This window comes from Rhinolophus sinicus, linkage group LG15 (assembly GCF_036562045.2).
Source record: "Rhinolophus sinicus isolate RSC01 linkage group LG15, ASM3656204v1, whole genome shotgun sequence".
NCBI classification, from domain to species: Eukaryota; Metazoa; Chordata; class Mammalia; order Chiroptera; family Rhinolophidae; genus Rhinolophus; species Rhinolophus sinicus.
In genome coordinates, this window is record NC_133764.1 from 27,614,471 (window position 1) to 27,630,989 (window position 16,519).

Consider the following 16,519-nt stretch of genomic DNA (forward strand, 5'->3'; position numbering starts at 1 on the left):
CATCTCCTTTCCAGGCACACCTGAGGAGGGGTCCAAAAGTTCCGAGGCCAGAAACAAAGGATCGTTGCCAGGGACCAGGCACCCATGGGAATGGGGGGAGGACTCCGCATCTGGACCGTGATTTATTTTTCTTTTAATTCTTCTGAAGAGCAGCTTAAACACTTGAGTCCCTGGCGGTATTTCCTCTTATCGTTTCCTTTTATCCAGAGTGCAGTGTCTGCTAAGCCTGGTTCCCAGGCTCTCTGCTGTGAAACAAACAGATTCTTGAGCTCAGGGCCCCAATCAGGACCAAGGCTCTAGTTTTAATACCAAAAAACAATAGTGGCCTTCCATTACTGAGTGCTTACAGGCACTTTCATATGTTTTCTCGTTTAATCCTCCATGAGACGGCGCTTATTAGTGTCTTTCCCAAAGTGAGGCTCCCAGAAATGAGGCAGCCAGCCCAAAGCCCAAGAAGGGACGTGAACCTGGGTGGGTCCAGATTCCAGAGCAACCGCCCAACCCTCCACCATGGTGCCTCTGGAGAAGGTGTGTATAAGTTCCCATTAACCTGTCACTGCAGAGATCAGCAAGTGTTTAATCTTTGGCATATAGTTTTAGGGAGATCCTGAAGGTTCCCCAGCAAAAAAGATTTTTCAGTTCAGCTAACTTCAGAGAGTGCTATGCTTTCCTTTTAGAACCAAACAAGTCATCCTTGAATGTCACTCCATCAGAAGGTCAGGGAATTGCCAGTGAGCAGAGAGCAAAAGCTCATTAGGAACTGTGTCATGTTTTCTCAGAGTCATATTTTGCTGTGTTTCAGACACATCTCGTGAAAGGAATGCAGTGTGTCACAAGGACATTGTGAAGCCTAATTTAGAGGCACTCCTTCCCCCTTTTATTTTAGTTTTAAAATAGAGCCCTCTGATCATTTTTTTTTTTTTAATTTTTGTTTTTTGGTGGGGGGAATATTGGGGAACTGTGTGTTTTTCTAGGACCCATCTGCTGCAAGTCAAGTCGTTGTTTTCAATCTAGTTGTGGAGGATGCAGCTCAGCTCCAAGTCAAGTCATTGTTTCTTTTTTTTCAATCTAGTTGTAGAGGGCGCGGCTTGCCTATGTGGGAATCGAACCGGCGACCTTGGTGTTATGAGCACTGCACTCTAACCAACTGAGCCATCCAGCCGCCCTTCTCTGATCATTCTTAATAGAGACCAGAATACTGAAGAATGTTCCTCTATTCTGATAAAAAAAAGGTGCAAACATAACATATGGCCAATCTCATTCCACCCCAGTGTTGGGGTGTGGGCTGCAAAAAGGATGGGTAGGAACTGGGGCAAGCTGATAAGCTCCTTCCCAGATGGGCACCTCCACCGGGAAACTGACTGGCTCCCTGCAGGCACACTGGCTTAGTGTTGTTAGGCCCCCCAATATTTCCAGGAGAAGCTGGAAATCCAGATTTTTATGTGGAATCGCTACAGTTTCAAATGTTGCCTCATTTTCATCACACTGTGATGGCCAAATACAACTTGCCTGTGGGTTATCTGGTTCAAGTACGTGAAACAGTTGTTTGGGGCTCAGCTCTGGAACCTGTCTACCTGGCCTCCCATCTGAGCTTTGCCTCTTATTAACTGTGTTATCAAGATGTTTGATCTCTAGGTTACAGAGTATCTCAGTTTCCTGATCTGCCAAATGGAGATAGGAATTTTACCTACTTCTGAGGGTCACTGAGAGGATTAACAAGAAGATTAAGGAGAAAGCCTTGGAATCCAGTGCCTGGTACCTAGCAAGGGCATGGTAAACATTAACCTGTAGCATATTTGTGTCCCTTTCTATAAGTGCAGAGTGACCATATGAGGTCGGACAATTAAGGTTGTGAACTCATCCTAGAAAAAGTGCTACACACCTCATTGCTGAATATCACTACCATCACCTTCGAAGGACTCCCCTTGGGAAGCTATGCACCAACGCCAGTGCCTAGTCCATGCTTCAAAGCAATTTTGGAACTCCTTTTCTGGAATGGCCATCAGAGCTGTCGTATTACCCGTGATGTCCGAAATGTCATCAAAATGTCTTCTTTCAATATTTCCTTTATATTCGGGTAAAGAAAGAAGTCACTGGGGTCCAGATCAGGTGAGTAGGGAGGGTATTTCAATACAGCTATTTGTTTACTGGCTAAAAACTCCCTCACAGACAGTGCCGTGTGAGCGCGTGCATTGTTGTGATGCAAGAGCCATGAATTGTTGGTGAAAAGTTCAGGTCATTTTCATCTAACTGTTTCACGCAGCCTTTTCAGCACTTCCAAACAGTAAACATGGTTAACTGTTTATCCAGTTCATACAAATTCTTAATGAATAATCCCTCTGATATCAAAAAAGGTTAGCAACATCTTTGCAACAAGTTTGCGAACTTAATCATCAGACCTCTTATGTCTTAGTTTGCCTGGGGCAGTCCTGGTTCAAGTTTGTAGTGGTGTGATTATCACTGCTAACTCCCCTTTTAATTCTCAATATGAGACAATAAATTATATGGTCAATTATATAAGCAAATACTGGCATTTTGCTGTTCAGGACTATGAAAAGGTCTCGGTTCCAATTGTTGGAGTCTCTTGGACAAGTCACTTAACCTTTCTGTGTTTCAGTTTCCACCTTATAAAGCATTGACAAGATGAAGTCTAAATTCCCTCAGTTCATATTCATTCTATCATTCTACAAAAATTTACCATGAGTCCAGACTATGCCAGTGAACATCCAGAGCTTAGAGGGGAGGAGGACGGACCTGGGCCCTGAAGGGATGCTTGTCATGGAGGACCAACTGTGCGGGGAGTTGGGAAGTCCTACCCTTTTTTTTTTCTGTTATTTGAAAGACTGTTACCTAGAAATTGTTCATAAAATGTTTTGAATTGAATGTTTATCCTTCTAACCTCAATTTCTCACAAACAAATCATTCCAGTTTGGTATACTTTCCTACACATTTCTATTTTATGACTGGGTATCTACATTTAAAAAAACACACTGATTTCACTGTGGAAAATTAGAAAATACAGAAAGGCATAAAAGATTCTTCATTTCCGTTGACTCTGGCAGCGAGCAGTAGGGGGGTGTCTAATATTTTAGCTTTAGGTTACTCCCGTCCTCCCGCCACCCCCCCCACTTCTTCAACCACTTTGTCAAAACTAAATTAAAACAAAAACAAAAACAAAAAAAACTCTCTCTAAATTTGCCTGGGTGTCTCCAATAAATGCTCTCACTCGTTCATTTATTCATCCTCAATAAACCAGGTATGGACCACCTAATCTGGTACTATGGCAGGGGCCCCAGAGGACTCTCCTGTCTGTTATTTTATGAAATAATCTGCTCCTGACTCTCCCTCCCACAGATAAATAAAACAAGGGTGGCTCAGCAGAGGCCTTCAGGATCGGCTTTAACGAGTAGGTGGGCCTAGTGGGTGATGTGGTCACTGCCAGCTGCAGGTGATTTCTGCGCCTGGGCGTGGACGTACCTCCACCCACGCGCGCTCCCTGCCAGTGGCAACTGCAGAGCTCAGCCCAGCTACAGACCGGATTCCTGGGTCCTGCCCTTCGCGGTCGGGTCAGTGAGGTTGGGTTGTGCTGGCTCAGAAAGCCACTTCCTGCCGCGACCGGAGCCGGCCGTCGCTGTGAAAGTTGCCCCCCCGGGGAAGGAAGTGGCTTTGGGCTGTTTATTTTGGCTGCGGGCTAGCAGACGGCGCCGGGGGCCGCGCAGACCCGGCGTTTGCAGAGCTGGGCTGGGGAGCCGAGCGGACCTCGGGACCCCGGGGGAGGCTTCGCGCCGAAATGCCGCGGGGCTCTGAGGAGAGCGGGAGCGGGGAGTTGGGGGTGGCACGTCGCGGAGGGTGCTCGGCAGGGTTGGGGGGCGGCACATAGCGAGGGGCGGCGCATGACCGAGGAAGGGGGACGCACTGGGAAGGGGCGCGTGGCAGGGGCGAGGTGTGCTGCGAGAGCCGGCGCGGTGGAGGGAGGGCGCGCCGCAGGGGAGGGGTGGCACTTCGCGCAGGGAGGGCGCATGGACTAGGAGGGGCTGCACTGCGCAGAAAGCGCAGCTGCGGGTGAGGACTCAGAGCTCCGAGGACAGGCGGGTTCCAGCGCCTCACGTCCTGGGGACGGGATGAGGTAGGCAGGTGTCAAGGTATGCCTGTCCCTGGGATGCGCAAATGAGGAAGAGACGTGGGGAAAGGGCAGGGGAGCGAGGCCGCGGGACTGCCGGGAGCGGACGGTGCAGGGTCCAGTCAGAGGTTAGAAGCGAGATCCTCTCTGTCGGGGCTCGGCGGCTTCCCGCCTTCATCCAGCAAGATGGGGCCTGGGACAGGACATACCGAGAAGACACATGTTTTTATCTGAGAAGATTTTAAAAACCAGCAGGGGATGAGATCAAACACCGTTAAATCTCTAGAGAAGGTCAGGGCAGGTGAGCATTTGTGTTCCAGAGAGCGCCAGAGGCCGGCCACACTCAGCAGACACTAACTGGGGCACCTGGGGAACCAGGCAGAGCTGTGAGGAGGGTGAAAGTTACCTTTCCGAAATTACACGCATTCCCACTCCCCACCACCCCATCACATCCCCCTTCTCATGCAGTTATTAGATGGAGGTGAAAGCCCATCCTTAACCCATTCCTTGACAGAGTTTGCCTTAATATCTTCCTAGAATACAGCATATCACATTTGCAAAACGTACATTTAAACATCTCTGGGGCTGGCCAGGTGGGCTCAGGCAGTTGCAGTGCTCTGTTCCTAATGCCTGAGGTCTGGGTTCTATTCCCACATGGGCCAGTGAGCTGCGCCCTCTACAGCTAAGATTGTGAACAACAGCTCTCCCTGGAGCTTGGCAGCTGTGAGCAGCCAGAGGTCAGCCTGAGCTGCTGTGTGCTGCCACCGGCTGCTGTGCTGTGGTGGGCTACCGTGTGCCACCATGAGCAGCCGGTGGCCAATGTGCGTGGCCGGCAGCCAGCTTGAGTGGCTGGCAGCCAGCGTGAGTGGCCATGGGCTGCCATGTGCCGTGGGCTACCGTGTGCTGCCATGATCGGCCAGTGGCCAATGTGAGTAGCTAGCAGCCAGCATGAGTGGCCGGCAACCATTGTGAGCGGCCGGCAGTCAGCAAGAGCTGCCATGAGCTGCTGTGAGCAGCTGTCAGACACGACTGCCTCAGCTGGGGGGAGCACAAGGCTCATAATACCAGCATGGGCCAGGGAGCTGTGTCCTACACAACTAGACTGAGAAACAACGGCTTGAACCAGAGTGGGGGTGGGGGGAAACTTCTCTAGGAATGAATAATAAAGGAAGCTTACAAGGATTGGAGAGAGAGAGAGAGAGAGACCACACACACACACACACACACACACACACACACACATACACACATGCATGTGACAGCAAGACCAATGAGGCCGTGTGTTCGGTTTAGGCACTGTAAGCAATGGAGGGCTAGCAGTTTGTCCTGGCTGGAATGGAGGGGCTGTTGAGGAGGCGGGAGGAGAGTATGAAAGGCCTGGAGGCTGGAGGGTAGAGGAAAGCTCACAGTAGCCCAGGATTTTGGTGGGGATATTTCACAGCTGGACATGGTATTGGGCCTCAATGTCATGTGACTCCCCTGCTGTCCCCACACTATTCAGGTCCAGTGTACTTGCATGGATATGGTACATAGCCTCTAGCAGAGGTGGTGCAGGGTGGGGTGCCAGGTCCCCAGGGTTAGCCCCTCAGCAGGGCGGGACTGGCTGCTTCTGCTGACTCAGGGACATTTCCAGGCCTGGCCTCAGGGCCAAGCTGCTCATTGAAAACAGCTGCTCCTCTTGGCTGGTGGCCTTGTGGGCGGCCCCTGACTCCCTGGGATGACCTCTTGCCTCTGCGTGGTCTGGGGAAGAGGGACTGCGTCTGGGGAGGGGGGCCAACTTCAGGGAGGCTCGGCATCTAGAGGCCACCCTGCCCTACCCTCGGGGACCAAATCTAGTCAACCCCCCGGGACTCGCTAGCTGGCCCTAGTCTCCAGCTCTCTAGGAGCTGAGCCAGGCTGGTTGCTGGGTCTCTAGCCTTTGCTCCTGCCATTCCCCTAACTTGGAACACCCATCTTGTCCTTGTCTCTGCTCACGCCTTTCAGGGTTTTGTTTGACATGCTTCTCATTCAGCAGATACTTGTTGAGAGTCTGCTGCGTGCCAGGCACTGTGCTAGAATTAACTTCCTCTGCACTGTCTTCAGCATGATGTCTTTAACTTGTAATGGAGAGCAGCTGTCTTATTTGAGGTCAGACCTCTGGCTGCCTCCACTGCTGGGCTGAGTCCGGGAAGCTTCAGGGACAGCTGAGAGCTTTGCTCCTGAGAGGCAATGAGTCTTGAGCCTTTGCATTCAGCCTCAGGACTCCACCAAAGCAGTGCGTGCACCGTAGCAGATGGGGAAGGAGGCCACAGTGACCGTCAACAGGACAGGGAGGAGACGGGTTACTGACTCAGTGTAGAGCAAGGAGCTTTAAAACCCAGTTACCTCTGAGCATAGGAATAAATTTCCAGGATGATGACCTGGTGGTCTGAAAAGCAAGGAATTGTGGACTACACATCGCAAAGATTCCTGTCACATTTCAGTTATCTGGAAAATCCATTTCTATCCAATAGCTTCACCCCCAACCATGCAGTCAGTATAAGTTAGACTTGACTCTTTTGTACACTTGTTGATGTGTTGCTTGTAATTTTTTCATGGATGGCTTCTTGAGTTCTCTGCCTCTCTAGCTGCATTGTAAACGTCCCAAGGGCAGAGGCCATATTGTCTAATTTCCCTGTAGTACCTAGTACAGTACTTCATAAATGCATGTCCTCTGCATGAGTGAGAAAGCCTCCGGGGGAGCAGGCAGCAGGGTGATTAGGAGAATAGGGTGGGGTCCAGCCCGGGAGCACTTCCTCCAACATGGCCCAGAGCCTGTAGCAGCCCAAGAAGCTCAGTACTGATCAGACAGTCAGAGGGAATCCTGGAACACTAGCCTCCAGGGGAATAAGGAGAAATGGCCAGTGTTCCAGACAGAGAAGGGTCTGGCTCCAAGACAGGATTTGTGTTTATCAGGATTCTTCTGGTTACAAGGTCAGAAACCCAATGCAAACAAGCTCAGCAAAAGGAACGTGGCTGCAAATGACCCTGAGTGATTCACAAAATGGAGGAAGGGCCTCAGGAACTCGGGGACCGGGACTGGACGTTGAACATGTCTAGGACTCCCTTCCTCTCCCTCCGTCTCTCAGCTCTGCGTCTCTTTCTATATTATCCCCATTCTTGCCTGTAGCAGAAAGGTCTTCTCCTGGTAGGAAATATGGCTACTGGCAGCCCCAGTTTAGCCATCTCAACAGAGAGAGACAACTTCATGTATTCCAGGGGAGAGCTGATCGGCCTCGTGTGAGTTATGTGCACAGTCACTGTGGCCAGGGGGATGGACACTGATTGGCCAAGAGTGAGCCTTGTGCCCACTCATATAGCCAGAGGTGCAGAGAATTTCTTTATAAATATTAATAAGAAGGGGATGAGAAGTTTGCTGGACAGACAAAGGCCAGAGACTGTGGGCAGTCAGTGAGGTCAAGGATTCTGTCGTCTCCATATTGTCCAGTGCCTCCCAGACCATGTGACAATAGGAGCTGGATTATGTCTCTATTCACCACTATACCGTTGGAGCCTGGGACCCTGCCTGATAACCTATGAAATTCTCAACAAAGATTTGTTGAATGAATGATTGGATGACATCCAGTTGGTGCTCAGTGCACGGTTCCCTGTGTGGCTTCATTCATTTATTCACTCACTGAACAAGTACATAGGGAGCCACAACTTAGCGTACAGCACTGTGCTAGGTGTGGTGTGGTTGCCAACACAATACAAGAGGCCATCTTTGTCCTTGGTGAGGACCATGCCAAGATCCTAGTGAGGGGCATTTTCCCTCCCGGTACTGATACCTGATGCTCCCAGGTGTGTGGAGTGAGGCTAGAGGAGTGGGTAAGGCTGGAAGGAGCCTTCTCAGGATGGGGGAGGGGCATAAGGCCCTTCCTTTGAGCTCCCTCAGCTACTCTGTGAGCTTGCTGAGAGCATGGATACAACGAACACAGTTCTCCAAATGCCTCCATTCCCTTCCCTCTTCCCTTAGCAGATCCAGCTCAGCCAAGGCTGGGCTTGCTCTCTTCCTCCATTGGGCCCTGGAGAAAGAACCTCCTTTCTGTGAGGGCCCAGGCCCACCCCTTGACTTTGGGTACAAAGTGCTCTCCCAAAAGCCCCTTAGCCCCCAGCTTGGCAGAGACCTGGGGATCCACCTCCAAGAATTCCCCTGTCTCCCCTTCACTTTGTACCTCTCCTGCAGGCCTCTTCTCGGCTCCGAAATGCCTCATCCTTTTCTCATTGCTGCCAAGGTAGTTCCGTGACCTGCATTCTTCACCCTCTGCCTCTTCCAGGTCCTCTGTGTCTTCAGGGAATCTCCATGCCCTTGGAAGGCGCAGCCCCCTCCTACTCCCCTAGACACCTGGATTTTAAAGGGCTTGTTTCCCTCGTGTCCTGCTGTGTCTAAACCCACTGTTCTCTAACTAGGGCAGTGCTGTGTGTTTCCTTGTGGCCCCAGCGTTGCCTGGGACATGCTACACACATAGCAGGCACTCCAAGAAGATATGTGGGTTTGAACCCAGAACGTCAGAAGAAGGAGGGGACTTGCAGCCATGATTCATGTGACAGGAGGAAACTGAGGTACTGTGGTTGGGCATCTCTTTCCCTCTCTGGGCCTAAGTTTCCTCATCTGTTGAGTGAGGGGAAGGTGGCCTGATCCTGGGATGGCCTCTCCCGATGGACATGGATCCCTTTCAAACCCGTCATTTGTCATGTGTTACGACTGTACAGGCTGGCCAGAATTGCTTCAGCCCACGTGTGGGTTTTCTGATTGAAGAGAGGAAGATACTGTCCCCCTGGGCTGCTGTGGGCTCCTGTGATGGTTTGGGCTGCACTGTCCAGTCCCATCTCTGAGAAGCATCTATAAAAGCAAGCACGATTTCCTCCCTTTTCTGGTCCCAGGCCCTTTCTCTGTCCCCTGTCAAGGGCCACTTTCTGTTACCACTGACTCGTTGCTGAAATGGAGTTTCTGAGAATCAAATACCCAGTCCCTAGAGGAGGCTCAGGCAGGTCTGGATCAAGTCCTGGGGCCAGTTTATTCTTGGAGGGTGGCTTCAAGGGGGAAGGATTAGCTGTGGCAGTCACCCTGGAGGTCCTTCAGGAATTTACCTGTGTTTTGGTGCTGTGAAAGACTAAAATGACCAGTGTCCCAGCTCTACCAGCCTGCCCATCGGGGTGTGTTGAACACTCGGTGACAGGAGCTGTGGACATTCTGTTTTAGGAAAATCGGGCAGCTGGGACAAAGAGAGAAAACCAGTCTGGCATGAGGTTCATTCATTTGTTCATTCAGTATTTATTAAGCACCACCGTGTGTCAGGCAGAATTACGGGTACTGGGGATATGATGGTGAAAACAGAGATAGTCCTCAGAAGTTTGAACAAGATGGGAGACAGAAAATAAAAATGTGTCAGATAATGAGGTCTAGTTCTGGAAATGGCAGGATGGCTTGTATCAGTTGTGGACAAAAAAGAGGCCACATATTAAACCTGACAAGCTCAAGGGGGGCCAGCATGGTGGGGCCTACAAACGAAGAGACTGAAAGTCTGAGACCACATAGGATGGTCTGAACATAACTCCTGACTAAAAGGAGATGTCCTAGGCCTGTAGCTTCCTTGCCAAAGGTCAATCTTTACCTTAAGTGAGTCTGTTTATTGTCTTTGTTCTTGTAAGATAACATACCTTTGAACCGTCAGAGTGGTCATTTACAGATCCCCTCCAAGGCACCACTGCCAGAGCCCAAGACCACAAACCCCTCATTATCACTGTGTTCCTCATACTATCTCTCTGTGCTGTAAATGTTCATCATTAACTGTCCTGTACCCACCAATGTAAAAGAAATGTGTGTCTCTCCATTTTACTTTTTATCCAATCCCAGAGATTTCCCCGCTTTGTTTTCTCCCGCCTCCCTAATCTATCACCAGTGGATTGCATGTAACCCTCCTTAGTCTCCTCCTTTGATTCTAATGTATAAAATAAACTGCAAAACTGCCATTCTCTGGAGCCTTTCTCAATCTGTTGAAATTTTGCTTTCCGGTAATTGTCATCAGTTTGACTCAAATAAACTCATGAAAATTCTCTATAGGTTTGGACGTTTCTTATGTCGACACAGCCTAACTCTCTAGCCAAGAGTGCTTATAGACTAAGGATAAAATATAAAATACGGTGGTTTGAGAGCAATCAAAAACAGGTAGATGCTGGGGAGGAAACAGTCTTTGAAAGAAAAGAAGCAGATGAGGTGAGTGGCTCATTTAAGCAGGTTCTTCCCCCTTTCCCCCCCCCCCCCCCGCAAGAGTACTGCCCCGTATGACGTGTCAACGTAAGAACATCCAAACTGGTGGAGATTCTTAATGAAAAATTGTTTGAGCCAAACAGAGGATACACCTGGAAACAAGATCTCTACAGACTAAGAAAAATGCTTCCAAGAAATGACAGTTTGCTGCTGCTTTTATGCATTTGGAATTAAGGGGGGAATGTAAGGAAGATTACATGAAGGTGGGAATTGAATTACAGGATAGTTAACAAGATGATGAGCTCTCTTGAGGGTGGTCTGAAAAGAGGCATTTCAAAGGTGTGTTAACCTAGATGCACAGAAACAATGGACAGGGCTGCTTGAAGCAAAGATAAGCCTTTTACTAAAGTTATCTGCCTGTGGTGTGACTACCCACTGTGACCTGCCCATTCAGGAATTTATAATCAGATCTCCATGTGAAGTTACTTTCTGTAGAAGTAACTTCCCCTTTTTTGTACACAGGGGAGCTAAAACGCAAAGTGGCAGTTTTACTGGTTAGAGTTTGGGGCTACCATAAAAACTAAAAATCAAGAAGGAAAATTCTGGAAAGGAAGGAGCCATAGAGATGTCCCCTACAGATTCTCAAATCCTTGGTGACTGCTGAACTGTGCATGGGCAGTTTAAACTGTGAGGCTTTAAGGAACCCAGGAAGAAACAGCAGCTGGGAGGCAGAGGTTTCCATTGTTCCCAGTGCCAAGGAAACAGTTTGGAATTCAAATTCTACCAATTTAGAGGGGCTTGGTAATTGCCTAAGGTTTTCCTCTGAAACTCCAGAAGGGCCTCACCATATGATTAAAGCCAAGGCTAAGGACCACACCCTAAGACTAAAGGCAAAACCCAAACAACCCCACCCTAGCAAAGCCTAAAACCAAGCCTCTACAGGATCAAGGTGATCCACCAGTAATTTAACTGCCTGCCAGAACAAAACTCAGCATTCTTTTTAGGAAGATAAATCCAGACTCCCTGTAACATGCCATCTACAACGTCCCATATACAATAGTATACAATTAAAAAAAAAAAAATCCAGACTCCTTATGACATTATCTACAATGTCCAGTATGTAATAAAAATTACTAGACATGCAGGCAGCAGGAAAAAGTGACCCATGATCAAGAGAAAAAATAGTTACTAGATGCAGACTCACAGATAACCCAGATGTTGAACAAAATATCAACGAATAATAAATGTTGTGAAGAGAACTACAGTCAAGTGATATGCTAGAGAGTAACTGTGTGGTGACTTTAGAATAGGAGGTCACGGGGGGCCTCTCTAAAGATGTGGCTTTGTTTGAAATGTGAAAAGCCAAGCAGAGGAAACAGTGCCAAGTTTCTGAGGCAGGAAAGAGTCAGGCCTGTTCAGTGAAGGGTGAGGAGGTCAGTGTGACCTGAGTAAGGGGGAGTAATGTGACCTGATATCAGACGGGTAGGCAGGACCAGATCATGTAGCATCTTGAGGCTCGTAGTAGACTTTGAATTTTATCTGAAGAGTGCTGATTGCCTTTGAAGGACTTAGCAGGACAGAGATTTACCCAATTTAGGTTGTTTTTTCTTTTACTGGAGTCAGGTTTTCATTTCAAATATTTAAAAGCCCATTCATTTTTTTAGCTGTTATACATATCTTTTGCTCATTTTCTATGGCATTGTTGCTATTTTGCTTAAAACATTTTTTTTGTAGACATTCTTTTTATATTAGGGACTTAACTATTTGCCTCTGATAAGTTACATATCTTTTTATCATTTCAATTTTGATTTCATTTATGGCATTTTTCTTGCCATGAAAAAAATTATGTCATTGAGTTATCAACTTCAGAACGTCCAAACCTATAGAGAATTTTTATAAGAATTTATTTGAGCCAAACTGAGGACAGTGCCCAGAAGCAAGATCTCAGATGCTCCAGAGAATGATAGTTTTGCAATTTCTTTTATACTTTGGAAGGTAAGGAAGATTACATGAGGGCAGGGGTTGGATTACAGGATAATTAACAAGACTGTGCTCTCCCGAGAGTGGTCAGGCTTTAGGAGGAGTGGTCTGAAAAGAGGCATTTCAAAAGTATATTAATCTAGATGCACAGAAACCATGGACAGGGCTTGCCTGGGGCAAAGATAAGCCTTTTACTAAAGAAGTTATACGCCTGAGGTGGGACTACCCACCATGACCTGCCCAGTTAGGAATTTATGATCAGATCACCCTGTGAGGTTACTTTCAATTAAATTTATACAGTGCCTCCTTTTCACCCACAGAACCCATCATTGTTTCTATATGACCTTCAACACTCCAATATGATTTTTAAAAGTATTTTAGAATGTATTTACATCTTTAAAAGAGATCATTCTGGCTGGCCATGGAGAACGACCTATCGAGGGATGATAAGGCCAGCATGGCAGAACAGAAAGAGCTTGAGGTTTGGACTCAGAAGACTGGGATCAAATTTCAGCTCCATCGGTCACCAGCCTGTGATTCTGGTCCAATATTTTTGCCTTAGTCAATTTCTTTACCTGTAACAGAATAATAATAATAACAATACTACTACTACTACTACTACTACTAAACATATATAGTGCTCTTACTATGTACCAGACCCTGTTCCAAACATTTTACATGTATTATCTCATTTAACCTTTACAACAGTCTTATGATGAGGAAACCAACTCAGAAAGAGGTTAAGCAACTTGCCGAAGTGACACGTTAAGTGGCAGAGTTGAGATTTGAACCCAAGCAGTTAGATTCATGCTTTCAAGGCATGAAAATTAATCCTGTGGAGCTAGTGGCTAATGGATGCAAAAGTTCTTTGGAGACTGGGATGTGTCCGTGTGTATGTTGCGTACTAAATCGAGGAACACGAAGGGGGTGGGTGAAATGTGAACGTCAGAGAGACTGGGTTTGCTTACTGGCTCTGTGATACTGTGAGTAGGTCACTTTATGTCTCCAAACTCATCTCAAGTCTCTCTCTCTCTCTCTCTCTCTCTCTCTCTCTCTCTCTCTCTCTCTCTCTCCCTCTCATTCTCCCTCTCTCTCCTTTAAAATATAATAGCAACTTTAAGATATAACAGCTTTGAGATAACTCACATATTGTAAAACTCACCCATTTAAAATGTGCAATTAATTGGATTTTTACTGTTTTCACAGAGTTGTGCAACTGTCTCACAAGATAATTTGAGAACATTGTCATCACCCCAAAATAAACCCTGTACCTTTTAGCAATCGCTCCCCATACCTATCACCTCAGTGCAGCCCCAGGCAACTGCTAATCTGCTTTCTATAATTTTAAGTCTTGATCTGTAAAGTGGGTGCTCGGAGAGGTGATGGGCAAGAAGATGCAGGATTTGGGAAGCCAGAGAGCTAAATGCTGCCTAAAAAATAGGACTGAAATGATTATGGAGGGCATGAATGGCTGGGTATGCGTGGTGGTGAGTGGTTTGAGAAGATTCTAGATGGGGGGAAAGGATGGAGCCACTGGCTGAAGGGCAGGGGGGAAGAGTGAGACAAAATGACTCCAGGCTGGAGAAGACGTTTGGTGGAAAACCACGCTATATAACAGAGTTATGTGGTGTGTGATGCAATGTGGTGTGTGATGTAAACGTCTCCACTGCTCCCATTAAGATCTTCAGAAAAGTTTACAGTAGTCAACTTGCCATATAGAATTGGGTTTGCTTTTGGGATGGGACAGGGCTGAGTCCTGCCCCCAGGTGGCATGGAGCTAGCCCAGAGGCTGCATGCAGACTTTTCCTCAGCTGGACACGGGCGTAGCAGTGCTTCTCACCACCCTCCCAAAGGGATTAGTAGTGAGGACTGAGTAATTTGACATATGAGAGAAAGCTCACAACCAGCCCTGGGCTCACGGTTAATGTCTGTAGGTGGCACTGGCCATCAAGGGCCAGCCAGGAGAGCCCCTGTGGTGTCTTCATGCCTTGCCTTCCCTTCTAGAACCCAACGTCTTCCTCATCTTCAGCCATGGACTGCAGGGCTGCCTGGAGGCCCAGGGTGGACAAGTCAGAGTCTCCCCAGGCTGCAATGCCAGTCTTCCTGCCCAGCGCTGGAAGTGGGTCTCTCGGAACCGGCTCTTCAACCTGGGCACCATGCAGTGCCTGGGCACAGGCTGGCCGGGCACCAACAGCACTGCCTCCCTGGGCATGTACGAATGTGATCGGGAGGCACTGAATCTTCGCTGGCACTGTCGCACATTGGGTGACCAGCTCTCCCTGCTCCTGGGGGGCCGTGCTGGCAACACGACCAAGGCTGGCACACCTGAGCGCGGCGACCAGACCCGCAGTGGCCAGTGGCGAATCTATGGCAGTGACGAGGATCTATGTGCTCGGCCCTACTATGGTGAGAGGCTGCTTGCAGGGGAGGGGAGGCTGCTTGTATGGTCAGGGAGCCACAAAGGGACAGACTCTGGGGTGACAATGCCTTTGGCCTCTGCAGACCTTTGGCAGTCACATCTTTAATTGTAATAGGAAGCATTTTTGAATAAGAAAATTAACTTCAAAGCATTTAATTTACCTATTAAAAAATAACAAAATACAGACTTGTAAAGACCTCAAACAGTACAAAAGTGCGTAATACAAAATTAAATGAAAGTTCCCTTCCCCAGGCCCACTCTCCAGGGAGACCCCAGGGTAAGCCCCAGAGGTGCCTTGATCCCCGTTTTGCAGACGTGACTAGAGACCAGGGTCACCCAGCAAGGGGCCTTTTGTGGTGGGCAGCTCCATCCTGGGGTCCTTTTCCTGGAAGCCGCCCTAAGTTCCAGGATGGAACCTGGGGAGGAGGGGCTCACAGGCTGGGGAGCTGAGCAGGATTCCTTCAGGCTCAGATCTCTATGGGTGACGTGGAGGCCCCCTCCCCCAGCTGGAGTTTGGACAGGCGTTGGGGCATTAGGGTCCCCTTCCCAGCCATTGGGATGAGCAGCAGAAACTTTCCCAGGCTCTTGGGCTGATCTGATGACGGAGGGGGACGTAAAGCCACAGTCTGGCACCACTGCCTCCTTCTCCGTCTGCTGACCCCTGCCAACCCCTGGCTCCCTGGGTTATAGGGGTGGGCAGCCTCTGGCGTCCAGATGCCAAGGCCTGGCTCTCCTCCTTGCAGAGGTCTACACCATCCAGGGGAACTCCCATGGGAAACCATGCACCATCCCCTTCAAGTATGACAACCAGTGGTTCCATGGCTGCACCAGCACAGGCCGTGAGGACGGACACCTGTGGTGTGCCACCACCCAGGACTACGGCAAGGACGAGCGCTGGGGCTTCTGCCCCATCAAGAGTGAGAGCCGGGGGCTCCTGGCGGGAGGCTGGCCAGAGGGTGTGGGTGGCAGAACTTCTGGGACCGGGGAGAAGTGGCCCCTCCCTCCCAGCACGGAACAGCCTGGGTGGGGTCTCTGCACTCCGTGAGGGACCCCTGTGTGGGCCCTGAAGGACAGGACCCAGGACGGACCCACGTCCGGCTGTCATGGTGGCAGGTAACGACTGTGAGACGTTCTGGGACAAGGACCAGCTGACCGACAGCTGCTACCAGTTTAACTTCCAGTCCACGCTGTCGTGGAGGGAGGCCTGGGCCAGTTGTGAGCAGCAGGGGGCGGATCTGCTGAGCATCACCGAGATCCATGAGCAGACCTACATCAACGGTGAGATGACAGACAGGCCCTGGGTGGGGCTGGCTGGCGGGGGTCTGACCCAGCCGGGGACAGGGCAGGGTGCCAGGAGCCTGAGACCTGCTCCCACCTTGGGAGGACCCTGAGCCCTTTCTGCTTGTGGGGGGTAAGGATGGTGTTGGTGGGGGCAAAGAGTGGGAGGGCCGAGGATGGGCCCCCCGCTTCTCACTGTCACCATCTTGCTGTCAGGGCTTCTCACTGGCTATAGCTCCACACTGTGGATTGGCCTGAATGACCTGGACACCAGTGGAGGCTGGCAGTGGTCGGACAACTCGCCCCTCAAGTACCTCAACTGGGAGAGTGGTGAGGCGTGGGGTTTGGGGTGCAGGGTGGCCTGGGGACACCACAGGCACTCAGCCTCCTATTTATTCCTCGTACCCTATTCCAGGCAAGCAGGGATGCCGGGTAGGGGTGGATCCCCCCACCTTCTGGACTGGCCCCACTAGCCCGTGCTGTGCCTCTGTGA

The 16,519-nt window shown here is 49.4% G+C and overlaps 1 protein-coding gene across 4 annotated transcripts in view; it reads left to right on the forward strand.

The window, feature by feature from the left end:
- MRC2 (mannose receptor C-type 2) overlaps nt 1-16,519 on the forward strand; it is a 51,351-nt gene that overhangs the window by 14,878 nt on the left and 19,954 nt on the right. For all 4 annotated transcript variants that reach the window (XM_019733026.2, XM_019733029.2, XM_074319620.1 and 1 more), the window contains exons 2-5: nt 14,334-14,735; nt 15,492-15,665; nt 15,862-16,026; nt 16,243-16,356. In XM_019733026.2, the coding sequence (XP_019588585.2) occupies nt 14,334-14,735; nt 15,492-15,665; nt 15,862-16,026; nt 16,243-16,356 (855 nt within the window). The remainder of the gene's footprint in view (nt 1-14,333; nt 14,736-15,491; nt 15,666-15,861; nt 16,027-16,242; nt 16,357-16,519) is intronic.